Genomic DNA, 22,026 nt, shown 5'->3' on the forward strand with positions numbered 1-22,026 from the left:
GTCCTGACCCCTTCAGGGGTAGATGACCCCTTCACAGGGGTTGCTAAGACCATTGGAAGACACAGATATTTACATTATGATTCATAATAGTACCAAAATTACTGTTATGAAGTGGCAATGAAAGTAATTTTATAGTTGGGGTCGCCACAACATGAGGAAACACAAGGTTGAGAATCACTGGGTTAGAGTTTTAAAATCACTAATACTTTCCCTTCTGAGGCAGTGCTGTGAGGGCCAGAGCTGCCTCTCCTGGCAGGACTGACGATGCAGGCATAGTACCCTGAGACAGGTCTGGGCCTGCCTCCTTGAACTTTGCACCCACACGCTGCTACCCACCTCTTTCTGGAGTCCTACTCTCAACACCCAGGTGATGATCGTGATGTAAAGCAGAGCAAAGTTCAAGTTCAAACTGCTTCACAGCTGGGTCTCTCTGGGTCTGTATCTCTGCAGGAGGCTTTAGATTCCATGCTTGCTTATAGCTCTAAAATTCTCCAAGTCCTGCCTGCTCCCAAGGAAGTCTTTCCCAACTACTGTAGCCCACAGCAATCTCTTGCCCATGGGTCACCCCAATCAGAGGATGTCCATCAGAGGATATGCTTGGTCCTGGACCTACATCTCAACACGCAGATATACACAAAGAAGTGACCAAGCTGGAAAGGAGAAGGATGGCAGGCCCAGGAAGGAACTGCCACAGGGGAGCCATGCCTATGAGCATTGTTGATGGAGGAGAATGGAAAGGATGCCTGTGCAATTTTACCCTGGAAAGCATTAAGTCAGAGCAATCAGAGGAAGGAGTGTCACCTCAAGAACGAATGAGTTTCCTGTCCCCAAAGGCATGTGCAGCAGAGGGAACACCAATATGAGATCACCTATGGATGTCTTCCCATCCTGAGAAACTGTAGGTTTCAGGCATATGTTGGCCCTGGAATCTGTGGGATTGAGCTCTGATTCCTACCTAGCCTTAAATCCAAGAACCATGTGGGTAGGGGTGGAGGTCCACCTATGCCAGCCCCAGAAAGTGGCTCATACATTTAGTGTGAGCTTCAGGGATATCCTGAGTCACATCCAACAGGACCATTGTTTACTTCCTTCACTTCCTGCCCACCCCTGGGTCTGACCCCTCCTGAACTAGTTCATAGCCCATCAAGAGCTACGGAGGCATTCAGGAACCCTGTACCAGCCAGCCAAACCCTCCTCACCACTTTCTTAACACTCTCCTCCTGAGAGCTCCAGTCCAGCCATTTGCTATCCCCTCTTAGGCATTCTCCCTGCTATCACAGGACATCAGGACCCCCAACCACTTGCCTACCACCTCTCCTTACACATCAAACACCACTCACCTGCTCGAGGTCACAAGAGTCCTTGGGAGTGCTGGCTGCCTCTGGGCTGTCTCTCCCAGGTACTGCTGCATCTGGGGGGGGGGGGACAGAGAAAACATGAAAGCAGCCTAGTAAGGAGAATTCTGGGCTGGGACAGTGACAGGGAGGAGGTCCTTGTTGCGTTTCCTAGGTATTCACTACTGAGTATGTCTACATGGAGGAGCTGGAATTGACTATTGTAGGCACGAACCCAAGAAGAACAAAGGGGAAGGTAGCTTGATGTGATATCTTTGACTTTAAATCCCAAGTGCACATCTTTTCATCTTTTGTGGAAAAAATAATTTTGTACAATGTGAAGACGTGCTGCTCTCCTTGGTTTATTAAAGAGCTAAATGGTCTGTAGCTAGGCAGAAAGAGGTTAGGCAGGACTTGCAGACAGGGATCTCTTGCTCTCTGGGATGAAGAAGGGCAGAGTCACCAGGGAACATGGAGAGAAGCAAGATGAACTTTCCCTGATGAAAAAAGGTACTGGGCCGCATGGTAGTAGTATATAGATAAAAAAAATATGGGTCAATTTGAGTTGTAAGAGCTAGTTAGTAACAAGTGTAAGCTATGGCCCATCTTTTCTAATTAATAATAAGTCTTCGTGTCATTACTGAGGAGCTGGTGATCCCAGTGGTTCCAATGAAAAGGTACAACTACAGGGAACCGAACTATTCACTGTCTAGATGGAGAAGATACAAGTCCATCTCCGTTCTAGGATCACACTTTTACAAGCCCATAGCCACCAGCTCCGGGGGGAGGGGGAGAGCCCCTATTCCTGGAACCTGCCAGGAGCCAGTAGGGGTGCCCCTCAATAGCTGCTCAGAGTTGACCTTCCAGCCAAAGGATTTAAACAAAAACTCTGAAGGTGTATGTACATTTACCGTCTTTGTTTTGAATGTTCCTTGTGATAAAGCCAAGCATGTCTCTAAGCTATGCCATGTGGCCCAGGGTCCTCTCCCAGTTGGACTGAACAACTTTTGAGATAGGAGATGGCCTGCCACTTCTGTACCTCATAAGAGCTCAGTACCAGTACTCAGTATGCGGAACCTAGAGGCTAGGAGTTGGCTGCTTCATTCTGGGGGAATCCTTCCTTTCAGTGTCAGACCGAGTACCCCATTGCTAGGTTTTCTAGGACTCCTTCTCTCCTAACCTTACATCCCAGTTGACTTCTCTTTTCCTGGGCATAGAGGACTTAAGAGGCCCCTGGAGTGGGATGCAGTGATACTACATCTGGCTCTCAGATCAGCAGCTTCTCAATTTTCATGTTCCCCAAGGTTGACAAAGTCACATCTATTCCATAGAGTCTTATAAGTTAGCAAAATGCCTCCTCCGGGTGCCTGCCACACCAGATCATTACATCCTTTTATTCTGCCCCCCTGGAACCTAAGGCCTCATAGCTGTCTTTCATCTATCAAATGGAGACCATCTTTTCTGCCTCTCCTTCCCCTGGGGGCAGCAGTGAAGCATGGACCCTTTAAATGTCAAGTTAGCTGTTCACGAGCGTGGCCTCAACACTCAACACTTAACCTGTCCTCTGGGTGATGCAGGAGATGAGGTCCTGCAGGCACATCTTGAACTCCTCGAAGCCGCTGGTGCGCAGCTGGACTTGTTGGTTCTGGGGCTCCTCCTGGCCCAGGCGGCAGAGTGCCTTGCGCAGAAAGTCATGCATGTCCAGCACCTCCTGGTCGGAAGCATAGAGCTTCATCCTCTTGACCAGCGCCCCACCAGTGCGGATGCGCTGCAGTACAGCTTCCAGGCGGCTCAGCTGACCAGCTATTTCCTGGTAGTCGCACTGGTAGCGTGCATTCACCGCCTCGAGCAGCTCACGCTCCTGTGCCTGCACATGCTCCACCACCTGGCGAACGCGTGCTCGGATCCTCTCCTCAGTGTCTGCGCGTGCATGCTCCAATTGGCCTATGGCCGAGCGCATCTGCGCATGAGCATTGTTGAAGATTTTGTCTTGCTCCTGCAGCGCCTGCGTCATGGTGCCCAGCTCCTCATGCCTCTGCTGGATCTCCTCGCCAATGTCGCATTGGAGATGGCTGTGGCTACGGTCCAGGATCGCACATGCGCAACACAGAGGCTTGGCACAGCCTCGGCAGTAGATGCTGTGGACACGAAAGACCCACTTAGGACATGCTTTTTCTCAGTTTATGCTTTTCCCTACTCAGTGTTTATGGTTATGGTTATGATACCAGACAGTAAAAAGCTACCACAGCACCAGCAAACACAGGGAGTAAAGGTGCTCTCAAGCAAGCATAACAACCTGAGTTTGATTCCCCAGAACCTATGTATATGGTGGAAGAAGACAATTGAGTTCTATCCTCTGACCGCTACGTGTGTGCCAAAGCACAATGGGCACCCACACTCATACACACATTTTAAAAAGTAAACAAACTACTGGGAGATGTCATTCTGTAAATATGTTTCTGTATTGGTTAATGAATAAAGCACTGTTGGCCAATAGGAAAGCAAGATAGGAGGGACTAGGAGAGAAGGAGGATTAGGGAGAGGGCAGGAGGAGTTTCAACATGTAGGACCAATAGGATAGAACTCCGGATCCTCAGGTAAGATAAGACCACGTGGAAATACTTAGATTAATAGAAATGGGTTAATATTTAGGACAGAGTTAGCCAATAAGAAACACTAGTAACTGGCCAACAGCTTTACATCTAATACAGTGTCTCTGTGTGTTATTTGGGGCTGACATGGCAGTGGGCCCAGGCCAGCGGGAAAACATGCACGTAACAAACTACCACAGTAACAATTTCTCTACACATGCAGCAAATGCAGGCCCATACAAAAAGAAATAACCAGTTCCCACCATTTCTTAACATTTCCTAACCCCAGCTCTGACCCCATCCTGCCCATTCAGACCTCAGCTGAGCATGGAATGGTTTCTTCTTCCCACTTCCGCACATCCAAACTCAGAAGCACCTGCCATGCATGTCAATCCACCTCTACAAGCACTGGCAAGGCACTTTTATTATTCTCTTTTCACAGATGAAGAAACCAAGACTTACAGCTAAACAATGTGGAGGGGTAACGTTTGTTCTTAACAAACAAAATCATACTACAATTACCTGGTAACTTCCTTCTCTTTCATTCAGGTCATTCCTTTAGGTTCATAGGGACATACCTAATGTATTCTTTTTAATAGCTCCATTACAGCTACATGGACCATTGTTTCATTCAACAGGCTCCCTTTTGACAAATGCTCACTGTTTGTGTATTTTCTTTGTACCTTTCTTCTCTCTCCCTTTTATTTTTTGAATGATGTTATTTAATAACATAACATCCATGTTAAGCAGCCTAATGTATGGGTGCCTTTCTCTCTAAGAAACAGAGTATAAATAATAGATTGCTAGATGCATATCTCTTAATATTTTGTGCATGTTAATGGTAAGTATGTGATGTCATGGATATTCTAATTAGTCAGATTTTTCCAGTTCTAAAACGTATATTACAACATACACAGTTTTTTATTAATCAATTTAATACACAGGCTAACAGACTTTCACAGCATTTATTATAGTCATTCTAAGTTTTGAACATGTTACAAGGTGAAGGGACTTTAAAAGTGTGATTAAATTAAGAATCTTAAGGTTCTAGGACCTGCAGATAGGTCAGAAGTTTAGGGCACTTGGTCTCTTTCAGAGATCCCCAGTGTGATTCCCAGCACCTACATGGTGACTCACAATGTTTGTAACTCCAGTTCCTGGAGATCTGATGCTCTCTTCTTACCTCTGTGGACCCCAAGCACACATGTGCATATGTACATGCAGGCAAAAACAAACAAACAAACAAACAAACAAACAAACAAACGCTTTAAAAAGAGTGCTCAAAAGGAATTTCAAGATTGAGAAATTATTCTGAGCTATCTGAGTGTTATCTCAAGAGTTGTAATAAAAGAAAGAAGGGAGGTAGGAGATTGAGACCCCATGGGAGCAGAGGCTGGAGTGACAATCTCCTGTCGGCTTTGAAGATGGATGGAAACATGTGCCGAGGAATGTGGGAGGCATAGAAGCCAGAAGACGGATTCTCCCAAGTGAGCCAAGCTCTGCTGGATTTTGATTTTGACTCAGACCTGTTTCAAACATTTGAAGTCCAGAGGGATAAGATTAGGGATCTGCATTGTTATTATAGCAGCAATAGGAAATTAATACAGGAAGTTAATACAGCAATAGGAAATTAATACAGGAGCCAGGTAGCAGCCTCCTTCCAAGTTCTTAACCATTGCAATGATGTTGCTTCAAAAGTTACCAGGAACGATACTTTCAGCTTCTTCTAAAGATATTTAGTAATGTATGTAAAGAAAAAGCTCACTTGAGATCTGGGGAAACATTTTATCTGGGGTCACGCTGGCCTTGGTAACTAAGACCATCATGATCCAGAACTATCAACAGAGAGCTGCTGATCAGACCCTGGCCCTCTGCTTCATCAGCTCTTACCCTCCTCAGACCACTCACAGTGATGATGTCTCAGCACTCGATCAGACACTGGAGGCTTATTCCAAGACAGCAAAGAATTCCCAGAGAGCTCAGAGAGTAGGAAAGAACAGCCCCAAGGATGCATCTCTTTCATCCATGGAGTCTGATCTCAGTAACAGTCCTATTACCCAGAGCCAGAGCCAGACTGAGGTAAACAGCAATGGAGCAGAGAGAACTGTAACTCAGGCCCATGCCATTTGCAGGCCACTGAACTTCCAAAGCCCCTAACTCTCTGAGAAGGCTAGGGGTAGACCAGGAATCTGGGTAATCTGTCAATGTGCTGCCACCTGGACCCAGAAATGCTTTTAGCTAAGTGGTTCCTTCTGCCTCATCTGAGGGACACTCACTGAGCTCAGACTATGTGCTTGGCACTATGAAAGAGGCCTAAGTGAGATGGGGACCTACACGGGGTTCTGTGACAAGAGCCTAGATTTACTCAAGACAGAGAACTGTGTCCCAGAAGGGCAAAAAGGCCTGGTATTTCCTCCTAGAATACACGAAAGGATTAACTAAAACACTACTGAGTCAACAAGAAATTACTCAGAAAAATAACTGTATTACACCAGAACTGAAAAAGTGAGACAGAAAGGAGATGAAGAGGGAGGGAGAGAGAGATCTTAATTCTATTACATCAAAGGAAATTAAAAACAAATTGGGGTGGGTGGGAGTCCCATTCACAACAACAATCCAAAACTGTTACAAAATACTTCCACATACTAGCAATAAATCTGTAAGATTTATATGAAGAAAATAGCAAAAACTCATTAGAATTAAGTCTAAGTGGGACTGGTGAGCTGGCTCAGTAGACAAAGGTGAGAGCCATCAAACCTGACCACCCAAGTTAGATCCCTAGGATTCATGTGACACCCACATCTGTGCTGTGGCAAATGCACACAGGAATAAGCATACAATAAATCAGTAAATATCCTGGCATGGGGACCAGGAAGAAGGCACAAAGTCCAACTCCTAACCAAGAAGCATTTGCAACCGATAGCTTCTGGGAAAGGAAAATTGGTCTTCTACAATGAGGAGACAAGGGGGATGTGAAGCACACTTCAGGGCAGGCCTTGTGCTCAGGAGCAATTGGCCAACATAAAACAGACTCCACGGTTTTGCTTTTTCTATTGGATTTTGTTTTTAAGAGAGAGAAACAACATGCAATTGGTTGAGTAGGGAGGAAAATCTAGGAGGAGTTGGGAAAGAGAATATGATCAAAATATATTGTATGAAAACTTAAAAAAATACACACCTTTAATTCCAGTACTTGGGAGGCAGAGGAAGATAAATGTAATTTTAAAATAAAAAAAATTCTAAAAATCCAGAAAAGTAGATGAAGCTTCTGATTAGAAAGACTAGATATTGTAAGATTATTGATTCTCAAGACAGCATAACTGGTCCTTCCTGTAAGTGGCTAAGGTGATCTATGAAGATGATTTGCTATTCTCTCAACTGAGAAAACCCTACAAAATCATGCAAGTCAAGAAGTTAAAATCTTCGGGTTCACTTTAAGAACACCCGTGAAACTTCCCAGGCCATCAAGGGTGTGCATATCCAAAAAGCCACCAAATATCTGAAAGATGTCACTTTAAAGAAGCAATGTGTGCCATTCTGGAGGTACAAGAGCTAAGTCAGCAAGTATGCTCAGGCCAAACAGTGAGGCTGGACACAGGGTTGGTCGCAAAAAAAAAAAAAAAAAAAAAAAAGTGCTGAATTTTTGCTGCACATGCTTAAAAATGCAGAGAGTAATGCAGGGTCTAGACGTAGATTCTTTGGTCATTGAACACATCCAGGTAAACAAAACACCGAAGATACACCGACGAACTTATAGAGCTCATGGCTGGATTAACGCATACACGGAAATAAATTCAGCATAATATAAATGAAGATAACAGTAAAAGAAGAAGAAGATAGCATAACTGTTTTAAAGGCATTTAAATCTAATTATGAGGTTTTTAAAAACTTAGCCAAGTGATGATAAATGTCATATGTAGGAACTGATGAACCACATAGCTAAAAAATGTTTGAAAAATCTGTGGAAGAAAGTCAATGGATACTTTTCTCATCTAGTTAGCATTTATTAAAACAAGCATGGAACTAGGAGAGTATGAAATGTCAAAAGATCTGGCTTAAAACACTGGGCTATCTTTCATTCAGTGGGTATCAAGTCCATTGTGTCCTGGGTCCCCCAGCCCTTCCTGACATCCTTTAGGCCAGTGAATGGCACCACCATTCTCAAGTTAAAGACTCTGGGATCATCAAAGATGCCACCAGCAACAGTTCTTAATATTTATTTATTTATTTTATGTATATGAGTGCTATCTGCATGTACACCTTTATGCCAGAAGAGGGCATCAGATCCCGCTATAAATGGTTGTGAGCCACCATGCAATTGCTGGGAATTGACCTCAGGACCTCTGGAAGAGCAGCCAGTGCTCTTAACCTCTGAGCCATCTCTCCATCCTCATCAGTAATTCTTATTGGCTGAATCTACTTTCATCTACTTTAAAAAAAAACATTATGAGGTTAGCTATGTGTGGCAGAGGCTAGGACAAAAAGATAGTAACAAAATTCCAGCTCCTCACCTGTCATATCACTGCTATTGTCTTCCTTCTTGCCCAATTATTGCTGATCTGGAACAATAGCCAAAGCTTGACCTATCTTGGTCCCTCCTACTCCAGTCAAGACTCCCCAGTGCCTCTGCTCTGTAATTCCCAAAGGAGAAGCCAAGGTGTGGAAACTACCCTTTATGATCATAACCAAAAGCATTTCACATCTGCCACGTGGTAATAAAGAACAACCAATTTTTTTGGAACAAGGTTAGAGGACTGAGGGAAAAACTCACTGAATTTTGTAATTATACATTATAATTACATAATGATGAATATCAACAAAAATTGCCAATAAATGTTGCAAGAAAGAAGGTGAATTCAGGGGCTGGGAAGAATGCTTAGTTGGTAAAGTGTTTACTGTACAAGCATGAGGGCTTGAGTGTGGATCTCCAGCACCCAAATAAAAAGCAAGGCATGGTGGCCCATCTGTGATCCTAGCCTGAAAAGGCAGACAGGTGGATCCCTGAAGTTTGCAGCCTGTCGGTCTGGCTGAATTAGGGATCCCATGGTTCCATAATTCTGTCTCAAAAAGTAAGATGGAGAGCAAATGAAGAAGGCACTAACATCAACTTCCAGTCTACAAACACACACACACACATATGTATACACACACAGTCAGGCACACACATAGTTATGTATTCATACACACAGTCACACACACTGTCATATACACATACACACAATCACACACACACATAGTCATGTACACACATTCAGTCATGCACATACACACAATCATGTACATGCAATCATGTACACATACAATCATGTACACACAGTCATGTACATACACACAGCTAGGTACATACACAGTCATGAACATATATACAGCCATGCACACAGTCATGTACGCACACAGTTATGTGTACACATACAGGGTCATGCACACAAAGACATAAGACAAGCTTTATTCTTTAGATGAGCAGAGTGATTGAGTTATTTTTACTTAAGTGTAATCTATTTTCACTAAACAAAATGGTAAAATAAACTATCCAAAACATAGGTAGAGAGATGGCTCAAGGATTAAGAGCACTGGCTGCTTTTCCAGAGGTCCAGAAATCAATTCCTAGCTACTACATGGTGGCTCACAACCTGGTGATCTGATGATCTGGTGCCCTCCTCTGGCTTGCAGGCATACATGCAAGCAGAATACTGTATGCATAATAAATAAATCTTTAAAAAAATCTGTTAAGGCCATGAATTAAAAAAAAAAAAAGATATTCAGTAAGAGACTAAGACAACAGCATGCCACTCTATTAGATAAGTAGCATATAAAAACAGCCAACTCTGCTATTCACTCATGCCTATCTTAAAATACCACGCTAACCTTAATGGCTTTGGCAGAATATGTCCACAGTGTAAGATATGCCATGCCAAGAATTTGTTACAAAATTCATCATTAAACATTAACAGAATCTAGTGACATACAAAATAGACAATGATTCCCTGCATGATACAAGCAATTCTAGAATTATCAAGTAAGTTACAAAAATAACTATTACATGGTTTTGCCTGTATATGGTAGTTTTAATTTTGATTGCTCACCCAAATGATGTTTAGTAAGTTTCATTCAAAATGTAGTGATATTGTTAGGTTATTAATAAGAAAACCCTTAAAAATAAACTGCAAGGTGTGATATTAGTGGTTGCAAACCAAGGAAAGGAAGGCAGAGCGTGAGGAGTAAGAAGAGCGATGGAGGAAAATGTCACAGAAGTTTTAGATTGATGGAGTCTGGCAAGGTCCAGAATAATTTGATACAAAATGCTCACCATCAGGACAGCTTGGATGTCTTAGGTTTCTATCGCTGTGATGAAACACCATGACCAAAGCAACTTGGGGAGGAGGAAAGGGTTTGTTTTTTTTGTTTTTGGCTTATACTTCCACAGCACTGTTCATCATAGAAGGAAGTCAGAGCAGGGACTCAAACAGGGCAGAAACCTGGAGGCAGGAGCTGCTACAGAGGCCAGGAAGGGGCACAGCTTACTTGCTTGCTCCTCCTGGCTTGCTCAGCCTGCTTTGTTATAGAGCCCAGGACCACCAGCCCAGGAGTGACAGCACCCACAATGGGATGGGCCCTCCCACATTGATCACTAATTAAGAAAATGTGCTACAGTCTTGTCTACAACCCAAGGGTTATGGAAGCGTTTTCTCAGTTGAGGCTCCCTCCTCGCTAGTAACTGTAGCTTGTGTCAGACATAGAACTAGCCAGACATTGGTTATTAGCAAATTTCAATAATAAGAAACACCTTTGGGCAGGAAGACAGAAAAAGAGGTGCTAGGGAGATGGCTCATGCTTGCTGTGCAAGCATGAGGACCTGACTTTGGATCCTCAGTACTCATATAACCGTCTATCCAGGGGATTGCGATCTGTATTCATGCCTCTATCAAAAGGAGAAAGCCAGTCAACCTCTGACCTCCACATGTACATGTATGGGCATGCCCCACATTTGCACACATGCTTACACTCACACATACATACACAAAGACAAAAAAAAAATCTATTTTCCCTTGGCCCTCTGCATTTTTTTTTAAATGAATAAAATGCAGCAGCGTGTACAACACTTGAAGGAAAGAATGTGACCCAGGAACACTATACCTAGCTAAGATGTCACTCAAGTATAAAAGCAACCATGAATATTTTCAAACCCAAGAGACACAAGCAGCTTGGAACACAGAAGTCCTCCTTGAAGGAAAATATTTCCTGACAAAGTCCCTTCAGGCAGAGCTCAACCAAAACACAGAATCTGGGTGTTGGCAGCATGTAGTTCAGAGGCAGTAAACACTCATCCTGGATTCCATCTCCAGTTGTGTGTGGGGGATATCCAACAATTTGGGATCATGAAGCCTGTGTTGAGGTGGAAACAAAACTGCAGGGCTGGGAAATGATGTGTGCGTTCAGCTTGTCCATGGCTGAGATTCCATTAATACTAAGATGGAGTACTTCATTACAGACAAAACATCAGACTTGAACAGTTTTCTTTAAAGTGTGTGTGTGTGTGTGTCAGAGAGAGAGAGAGAGAGAGAGAGAGAGAGAGAGAGAGAGAGAGAGAGAGAGAGAGAGAGAGAGGACACCACTTATGTGTGGAGGACAGAGGACAACTTGCAGGAGTCATTTCTCTTTCTACCATGTGGCCTCTGGGATCAAATTCAGGCCACCGGGCTTGGGAGCAAGAGCTCTTACCCACTGGGCTATCTTGCCAGCCCCTCCAGTAATTGTAGTTTTAAATCTAGGCATTGAGGTGTAAAACAAAGTGACCTAAGAGGAATCTTTTTGGAAGGGTAGTTTTTTCCTCCTTTCTTCCTTCTTTTCTTTCCTTTTTTTTTTTTTTTTTCTTTCTTTCTTCCCTTTTGGTGACTGGGATCAAATCTAGGGCTGCATGCAACTCAGCAGATTTCTACCACTGAGCTACCTCCCTGGGCTCTAAACATATTTTGAAGTTGGCAAGTCTAATTTGTTTTTCTGTTAAATTCAAGGAAAATGAAACTTTACATTGCTTTAACAGCATGCTTCCTTTCAACAGTAGAGTTCTAAAGGAAAATACACTCTGAGTTCTAAATAAGCAACCTGCATGATCCTTCTGCTAGCTGCAGCCACAGGAATGGGGAGGCTGGCAGGGCAGGAGAGACCACACTCTGCAGTCAGGAGTCCTTCATCCTCTGTCCCTGGGTGGGAGGACCCCTCCTTCTAGGTTAGCCCATGAACTCCTTGACCTCCCATTTCTATCTTCTTTGGGCAGTGGGAACAGTCTTGGCAGGGGGTTCTGGATTAAGATTCCCCAGGGGAACATCTCAGAAGATGGGCAGGGCAGGTGGAATCAACTGAGAACACTCAATTCTGTGACTCTACAGGAAAGGAACTCCTAAGGAGTCAGGATGCTCTACATGATACTGGCTACAAATCTGTCCTTTGCCCTCATTTCTGCTCATACCTGGCGTTTTATTTTCTTTGATCCCTTTGCAGTAGCCATTTTTCTGAGGCACATTGAAGGACTTCCCCCTCCTAACACCAGCATGAAATCAGATTTCCTTTTAAGGAAGACACACCCATGAGCTTTGAGAAAGCTTGACTTTGGCATAGGCCAGGCTGAAAGGCCCCTAGCATTCTGAGCAGCTTTTCAAGGAGAGTACTTAATCCACTGGTGACAATACTGAGACTCAGCTTTCAATTCGTTGCCCCCACCCCATCCCCCGGGACTCAAGGCTAACTGTATGTAACTTCCTTAGCTCTTGAAAATCTATGGCATCCCTGGGGAAAGAGCCCTTTGTAAATGTAGAGGCATTGGCAGAATCAGGCTGGGTGGGTGGGGGGGTGTCAGGCGCTGGACCACTTTTCCTGGCTTATATGAGCTATCAACCATTTTACAGTCCAGAAGCTAAAGATGTCTCACTCATTTTTACAAATTGTTTTCCATGGGACCAAACAAAGCTCTCCAAAGTATGGATTTAAAGCTGCCTCTCATTGTCCTCACAGTCAGATACAAGATCTCCCTCCTTCAACCTGCCTGGCAGTGCAACTGAAGCTGTCTCCTCACCAGGGTGCACTGTACTGTGTGTACCCAACACAGCCTTCCGACACCAGTTCTCACTTGCTGGGCAACAGCTGTTTCGATGCCCAGCATGAAGTAAACTGTTGTCTCCCTAACTGATTATTCAGTGGCAGATGGACAGACACACAGATGTGGTTCCAGTTAGCTTCATTTTATTACTTAGGAATCAATGGGAAAAGCCTGCTACCTTTAAATCTCACTGCTAACCATTCTTCTACACTGTCCAGAGTCTCCCTGCTAAGCTCAGTGCCACAGCTGGAGACGAGAGCCCGGCCTTTCCAGGGACTAACACCCTAAGGCTGATCTTGCCTTAGTTATGTTCAATTCCTTATTTTTGTTTCTGAAACATCACAAGGGCCAGGTGTGTGAGGGAAATCTCTTTTATACACATAATATCCTACCAAGTGCAGCATGGTTATTCCTGGGTCTGAAACCAAGTTTCCTGGGTGAGTGCATTTAAAAACTGAGAAAGGAGTCATTTACTATCCTTTCTGCTATGTTTCCCAGCTGCTGGCAGCAGCCTTCTGCCATGTGCCCGTGCTTCTCCCTGGCCAGAAATCAATCTCAGGAACATCATAAGCCCCAAGAAGATGCAATGCGCTAAAAATTGCACAAGGTGGGTGGGAGGGTGGGGACAGGCAGGGCTGGTAAGCAAGTGGCAGCAAGGCATCCAGGGCGCAAAGCTAGGTAGCTTCTCCCAGAGGATTAATGCGGGCCAGGCATGTAAGGGTCTCCTTCAAGTTTGTACTCCTGGCACCGGCTTGCCTCACCACGGTCCCAACGCCAAGTGGAACCATCAGCATGCCCCTTCAGCAGCATCCCAGCTCTTCCCTGCATTGTCACAGCTTTGCTAATGGATGTCATTGGTTCCTGCCTGGAGCTGCCTTTCTGTCACCTGTTGCCAACCATTCCAGCTTCTTATCTTGGAGACTTTCCAACTGGCTTCGGATCCTATCACACTTCTTTTTGTTTGTTTGTTTGTGACAGGGTTTCTCTGTGTAGCCCTGGCTGTCCTGGTCTGTAGACCAAGCTGATCTCAAACTCACAGAGTGAGTTAAATCCCAACGCTGGGATTAAAGACGTGTGCCACCCTTGCCCGGCCTCCATTACACTTCTTTAGTTTGATGAATAGGTATTCCACTTTCTCCATACAGCTATAGTACCTGCCTACAGGCTTTGATAGCCCTGGATGAATTCCTTTACCCCAATCCACCAAACTTTAGGCTCAAATATCCAGACACTGAGAGACCTAGATCCCTATCACTCGTAGGTGAAAGGCCTCTCCGGTGAGCCCCCAGGTCCCAGAGGTTCTGTCGGAGTGGCTCCAGTCTTTCTCCTCCTCTCCCCCTTCTCACAGACCTTAATTTCCTAAGGGGGCTTCCTTTTCCCTCCAGATTCTATACTTCAGTTTCTGAGCATACCCAACATATGAAATACACACTGTCAAAATTCTTATGAACGGGAGTGAAACAGAAATAAGAATGCAGCTGAATAAATAAATATGGGCCTAACAGTTATCAGAGTTGCCCACTTGAGACAAAGAACCAGAGGGCAGGGAGAGGGTCTAGCCATGACTTCAAGCAGTGAGTTTCCAAAAGTGCACTCCACTGTCTCATTAGCACTCTATAGGGTTCTAAATGACAAGACATGAGTGTGTATATGGAAAACAGGAGTAAGCTGAGCAGGTTGAATGTTCTGGAAAGTGTGCAATAACATCACAACTTCTCCTGAGCTCCTTGTGTCTGACCCCAACTCACCTTTCCTATCCCTGTATAGTGCAATGCCTCTTTTTCTTCTTTTTAAGATTTATTATTTATTATGTATACAAGTGCTCTGCCTGCATGTGTGCCTGCACACCAGAAGAGGACACCAGATCTCATTTCAGATGGTCGTGAGTCACCATATGGTTGCTGGGAATTGAGCTCAGGTCCTCTGGAAGAGCAGTCGGTGCTCTTAACCTCTGAGTCATCGCTCCAGCCCCAGTATAGTGAAATTTCTAAGACTCACGGATTCTCTAGTGCTCTCTCTATCTTGCACACAGAGCCTTCCCCTTTCTGACTTTTCCTTCCTTCCTAGGAGTACTGCTTCTGTCCATTCAGGCTGGGCAGGTGTTTTTCTGCAATCTAGACCTTTATGCCTTCCTTCCTTCTTCCTTCTATTAGATATTAGATATCTGTGTCTTGCGCAGGCAACAGTGCCAAGAGAACATCACAGAAGAGACGGTGTAATGAGAGTCACTGTGAAAACACAGGCACGGAGGGTGGTTAGTGAGACAGGCTCCCTACCTTGTCACTCTGCAGCCTTTGCTGCTCACTGCTGGCTCTGTTTGTCCACCCCACAGATACCCAAGAAGGCAAGGCTGGGCCTGTTTGTACTCAGACACCAATACTAATAGAGAACACAGTATATTACAAGCATGGCAAATGGCTGGCTGGAACAACCCACTCCACGGGCATGGTGATCAAACACCAGTGACCTGAGGGCAGACCCTAACCAAAGTTTAAAGCCACCTTTTGTGCTGCTCCCCAGGATGAATTACAAGCCAGCTCAATGACAAAGGCCAGGGTGGTTTATTTTGACTTGTGGCCAAAGGGAAATTGAGGGTTATTTATGGCACTAGGGTTGAAAGCAAAAGTTTTTCCATAACCACTAGTTTAAAAAATAAAAATAAAAAGAAGAACATACAAAATTGTCTGCTCGTCTCCACATACATGAGCACACACATGCACTTTTATGTACATGTGAATACACACACACAACTTATATAGTATTTCTACAGCCTTTTAAAAATCATATTCCCAATATTAAATAAAAAATCATTTATGTGACATTTATATTTTAGCATTATAAATAATTTTTTTTTAAATGGCAGGGTCTCACTATGTAGCACTGGCTAGGCTGGAACGTGCTTGTAGACTAAATTGTTCTCAAACTCACAAAGATCTGCCTGCCTCTGCTACCCCGGGGCTGGTATTAAAGACACCCTGGCTTATGAGTAATCTTGAAATGTCTTAGAGTTTGTAGAAAGATAAGCACTTCTCTGGAGGCCTGGGGAAATCAATAATCTCCTATATTATGAAGGACTATATTATCATGCTCAAAGAAAGGAAAGATTACAAATTAAAGAGGTTAGTATAAAACAGACAAGAAAACATAATACAAAAAAACCATACATACTTCATACTAAAGTGATTATACTTATGATTACAGAAAATAGCCTAATTAAAATATTTCAAAATGTGATCTAGCTAGGAATAAAATTAATAGTATATCAAAATCCAAGTTGAGTTTTTCCTCCTAAGAACCAAAATCCAGTCCAAAAAAAAAAAAAAAGACATTTAATTCGTCATACTAAAAGACCATAGAATATATAGATTGTTTTAACATAGGCAGTGTCTCTTCCTCCGACTGTGTCAAAATTTTACACCATCAAGAGAGAGACTTATTGCCTAATGCTAAAGAGTTATTTCAAACATGATACCACATACTAAGTGAAACAACACTGCAACAGATTCTTACAGAGGGACAAACAACTCAAAGGAAAAGCAAACAGGGCTCCAAACTAGCAATTCACAAAGGAAGAAATACAGGGGCCAATAAACAGACAGAAAGTCTTTTGATCTTAACAGTGCACCATGAAAGCAAAGTAAGCAGCAATATACGATGAGGAATCCAGCAAAGGGGCAGGACTCCTCAGAGACTCAGGAAGGAAGCAAGCTCCTGGATTACACAGTCTGTAGGTCAAGATGTGTTCCCAAATGAGGAAGTACTTTCTGTTGTTCCCAGGGACTGCTAGCCCTGTTAGGCAGAAGCGAATGCAAGCAGTCCACTTCGGAGTGGTCAGAAGTTCATTTATCATATACTACCTTATCGGCTAAAATATATTCTGCTATATAAATATAAAATTAAAACATTCTGTTTAACAGAAATAATTATAAGTGAATTTTCTGTTCTTTTTCTTTGTTCTTTTCATATAGATAATTTCACACAGCATTCCCTGATGACAGAGTTTCGACTTTCCAGACACCATTTATTTGCCCCTTATCTTAACACCTTTCTGAGATTCCATGGGGCCCCAGAGGAAAAATCCATTCTTAAGACATCTAAAATTTGGTGGCCTGTACTAAAATGTACTGTTTTTTGCATCTCACTTGCTATGGCACTCTGAAAAAAAAAAAAAATTGTACTAAAGATACCCTAGGTAAAGGTGCAAGAATGATTCTGTAGCACCATATATATATTTCAGAGGAGCATTACAAACGACTACAAGCCAGTGGACCCCATGTTGAAGGAGAAGTTCCCTGAGCTCCCACCCCTGGCTCCAAGATGCTCCACTCACTTGGTCTGCGCAGGGTTGCGGTGGTTGGAATTGGAGCAAAAGATGTTGGACTTGCGAGTACCATCGAGGAATTCGCGAACTGAGTTGTCGCGGAGCTCGGCCAGGGGCCGAGCCTCATGCTTGAGGTACCACTGGTGCGCATCGAAGCACTTGCGGCACATGAGTTGCTCACACTCAAAACACCAGAAGTCAGCGGACTCTCTGCAACGGGTGCACACAGCCTGCGCATCCACAATCTGTCGGAACACCGCCAGGCGCCGCTGCAAGCTCTCGAAGAACACGTTATCCAGGGCTTCTGCATTAGCGCTGGCCCCAGGCGCCTGGCAGATGGGGCACTGCAAGCCTGGCGCTTCCAGGCATCCAGAGCACAGTGTGTGCAGGCAAGGCAGCAGCTTGGGGCACTTGGCTTGGGCCTGGCAGCCCGGGCAGCGCAGAAACTGGAATTCTTCCTTCATGGCTTGCTGGTGAATCAAAGAGGGAAATGAGGCCTACAGAAAGTGCAGGAGTCCCGCTCCTCCTCCTCCACCACTGGCCTCTAGAAGTTGGGAAGGGTAGGACCTCGCATTCCATTCCAGGGAGTCATTGGGTCATGCTCTGGCTTATCGGCACCCCAGTTCCTCATTTATTCAGGCCTTGCAACTCTCACTGCAAAATTTACAGGGCCCCATCTACTTACCACTAAACTCACTAATAGGCCCTGATATACAAGACTGGATACATCTTTACCTTCAAGGGACCCAAGTCCCTTGGAAAGGGACACACTAAAGTACCAACCTCATTTAAAATGCTTATGGTCCTCCAAAAGTTAGACATAGAACTACCATATGATCAGAACTTCCACCTTTCATATATACCCAGAAAAACTGGGGGAAAATTCCAAGCAGATATTTATATACTAATGTGCCCAGCAGCACTAATCAGAATAGTCACAGCCACCCAAGTGTTGATTAGCACATGGATGCATGAACAAAATGTGTCTGCACATGTAATGGAATATCGTTAACTTTTAAAAGGAATGAAATTCTGATTACATGAAACAATGTGGGTGAACCTTGAAGGCATTTTGGTAAGTGAAATATGTCTCCCATAAAGTGAGAAATATTGTGCAATTCCATTTATATGACATATTAATAATAGTTAAGTTCATAGAAACAGAAAGCACAGCTATTGTTTAAAGGGTACAAAGTGCTCAATATCGTGCCTGGCACATGAGAAATACCCATAAATATTAACTAATATTGTTAATCCTTAGTTATATAATGCTAATAATTAAAAAGTTATGGTAATGTGGTATTATTTGAGCTTGTGTTAAGGGGAATGCAGGAAAAACAATAAAGACTAAAGGGATAGCAGTAGTTTCTTTGGAGATAAGTATGGCAGGTTGAGGTAAAACTTCCAGGAGGACCGAGAACTAAGCTTCCTTAAGAGAAGTGACAAGAGAAAGGCATGGTGACCCACACCTTTAATACCAGCACTCAGAAGCTAAACACAGGTGGTTCTATGAGTTTCAGGCCAGCCTGGTTGACACAGTAAGCTCCAGCCCTGCTAAGACTATGTAGTGAGGCCCTATCTCAGGAAAATGAAACAACAAAAATTCCCCAAACCTCATACACATAAAATAAATCTATGAAAATCAAAAGTGAGAGAAGTCCCATGAGTCCCCTTGGTTTTAGCCATGACAACACTTTTATCGAGGCCAAGTTTTATATGTTTCTTTTGTATTGTTTTGAAACAGGGTCCTGTTGTATTGCCTTTAGCAGTCTTGAATGCTCTTTGTAGAAAAGGCTGGCCTGGAACTTATCACCATCCTCCAGCACCTGTATCTGGAGTACTGTTGCTCCTGGCATGTGCTACCACAGCTGCGGGTGAGGGGTGTAAATGATTTTGTCTTGTTTGGGGCATGCCTTTAGCTCCAGGCTAGAGCAAAGGAGACTCCTGGCCTGGCCTTCTCTCTGGATGTTTTTCATCTGAGGTAGAAGCCAAAAGACAAGGCTCTAGGGGGTAGGAGTGGCCCATCTCATTACAACCCAACTATCCCTCCCCATGGCTCCCCTAACTCATCCTGGTTACTCTTTTTATTCTATGCTATCCGTCCTACCTCTGCCCAGACAGGAGGGTCAGGACCTTGGTGTCTCTCTAGGACACTAAGTTACCCTCTCTATAAAAACCTTCTTCATTCTCAACTCCCCCACCAAAGTAAACAAATAAAATCCTAACAGCCCTCCATCGCTTAACCCAGTAGTACCTCCGCGGGGCTCTGGCTATGTTCATGGTCTTCAGAGGGGTCCTCCGGGGAAGGCATGGTGGGCCTAGGGGTCAGGAGGAGTTCCTGTTGGAGAAAGGGAGATCCAAAGGATACGGGCGCCTTCTGCATGGATACCGGCGCAGTTTCGATTTCTGGATTGAGTCTGTCAGGGCGGGAAGTGAATCCCAGACTTATGCCAGAAAACTGAGCAGCCTGAGCTGTCTAGCGGGGAGGTACCCGCCGAGGACCCGCCCCTCGAGAGGAAGTGAGACAGGACAGGGGCGGGTCTAGGGGCGGAGAGGCTGGTTCTGAAGTCACCCTTCGGGAGTTAGAAGAGAAAGACTGGGGAACTTTGGAGCCACCTCGGGTAGAACCACAGAGGTTAACCAAACAAGCAAACAAGTAAGCCCAGCGTGATGGCTTAGCTCTGTAAGCAGAAAGATCGCGAGTTTGACTGCTCTACGAGGAAAGATCCTGCCATGCACACAATATGCTTTCTAGGAGAGATGCAAAGCTGACAGAGGCATTTCCCTTTTCCAGGTCTGTCTGTGAACTGTTCAGCTCATCGCATAGTTTTGTGTATCCCTAGTTAAGAACCCCTCTTTGAGAGGCTATTTCTTTATTAAGAAATACATCCCACTTTAAGAGGACCCCCCAAGTCATCCCAAATGAAGACCTTGGATGGGTCTGCCTGGAAAGTCATCCCTCAGTTAACAACGGAGCATACGGTAAAATGTCACCAGGATTCACTGTTGCGGAGACACTTTAAAGAGAGATGAGCACCTGGAAGGGAGTGGAGGTCTGAAACAGGAGAGCCTGTTTGGGATTTCAGATTTGAGGGGGAGCTCCTGAACAATTATTCCTGAGAAGAGGAGATTGATCATAAGGCGGGAGATTGGCCAGTTCTGTATATGATCCGAGAATTGGTGCAGGATTTGGTACATGGTGTCAGCTGTGTCTCTCTGATGGCCTTGAGACAGGAGGCTTATGAGAAGTGGCTGTGGGATGCAGAGAAGGACCTGAGTCAGGTGGGAGGACATTGAAAGACAGAACAGGATGATGCCTTGAGTGGCAGTGGGTCTGGTGAATGTGAGTGGTGGAAAGCAGGGAAGCGGGGGGGGGGAACTTGCCAGAAGCAGTGGAGAGGACAAGGAGTTAGAAAGTTAGCTCTTGGCCAGTGAAAAGAAATTCAGAACCCAGTGGGTGAGGGAAAAGGCATACCTGTAGGTAGTCTCACTGACCAGTGCCTTTGACTTCCAACTTCATCTATTCCCACCCAGTTTTTCTGGCTCCTATGTACATCCATCCTATGCTGTTTCTATATGAAACAGATCAGAATGGATGGTGACAGGTCCCTGCTTTTGTAAACTTAGAGTTGGGGTGAGAGGGTGCTGAAGGGAGATCCAACATCCTAGAGTCTATGAGAGGCCTTGAAAGTGTCACATACCTCCAGGCTGACCTGTATTCCTTGGCCTCTACAATTAACCCATCAAACTAAGAACAATAAAATGTAGTGGGAATATGTTTCTGTCATATTTTTTAAGAATCTGTTTGTAAAACTATTTGTGTTTTCTTTCCTCGATTTCTTTATCATGCAATCTAATATCAATTAAGAAAATATCAATGGTTATATTTAAGTTTGAGTTACTTAAAGAATATCCCTCAAGGAACATTGCCACCTATTCTAAATTTATAATGCATTTGCAGTTGTATGAGGGATAGTTATGTTAGGTGGCTAGGTGTAATTATGACATTGTTAAATATATAAGGTATTTGCAATTGTATGTGGGATAGTTACGTTATGCTTAGGCATTACTGTGATCTACTTATTGTTTTAATTTGGAAATTAATCACAACATAAGGAGACATGATTGTGTGTCAAGTTGACAACAAGTTGAATTATGATGGCTATTCTTGGTTATCAACATGACTACATCTGGAATTAACTAAAACCCCAGTCCTGGTACCAACTTGTCTTATGGTTTTTATTGTTGTGATAAACACCATAACCAAAAAGCAAATTGGGAAAGAAAGGGTTTATTCTGCTTACACTGTCACATTGTGATCCATCGATGAAGGAAGCCAGGACAGGGACTCAAACAGGGCAAGATCCTAGAGGCAGGGCCTGATGCAGAGACCATGAAGGGGTGCTGCTTAATGGCTTGCTCCCCATGGCTTGCTCATCCTGCTTCCTTATAGAATTCACAATGGGATGGGCCCTCCCACATCAATCCTTAATTAAGAAAACGTTCTACAGCTTGTCTACAGTCCAATCTTATGGAGATATTTTCTCAATTGCAGTTTCCTCCTCTCTGATGACCCTATACTGTGTCAAGTTGACATAAAATTAGTCAGCACAGCAGTCATAAGCAGAGAGACTTGGAAATGGGCTATGGCAAGGATCTAGGGAGGCAAGATTGGGAAAGTTTCAT

At 44.0% G+C, this 22,026-nt stretch overlaps 1 protein-coding gene across 2 annotated transcripts in view; it reads right to left on the reverse strand.

Moving 5' to 3' along the window:
* The window catches only part of Pml (PML nuclear body scaffold), a 32,701-nt gene extending 12,893 nt beyond the window's left edge, over positions 1–19,808 (reverse strand). The window contains exons 1-4 of one of the 2 annotated variants that reach the window (XM_051197612.1): positions 19,595–19,805; positions 17,350–17,810; positions 2,892–3,472; positions 1,341–1,411 (exon numbers count right to left, since the gene is read on the reverse strand). In XM_051197612.1, the coding sequence (XP_051053569.1) occupies positions 1,341–1,411; positions 2,892–3,472; positions 17,350–17,810; positions 19,595–19,723 (1,242 nt within the window). In that variant the 5' untranslated portion in view covers positions 19,724–19,805. Of the gene's footprint in view, positions 1–1,340; positions 1,412–2,891; positions 3,473–17,349; positions 17,811–19,594 lie in introns of both variants that reach the window. The other variant, XM_051197613.1, reaches the window with a different exon arrangement.
* Positions 19,809–22,026: the final 2,218 nt, after the last annotated feature.

The sequence above is a fragment of the Phodopus roborovskii genome, unplaced genomic scaffold (genome assembly GCF_943737965.1).
Source record: "Phodopus roborovskii unplaced genomic scaffold, PHOROB, whole genome shotgun sequence".
NCBI classification, from domain to species: Eukaryota; Metazoa; Chordata; class Mammalia; order Rodentia; family Cricetidae; genus Phodopus; species Phodopus roborovskii.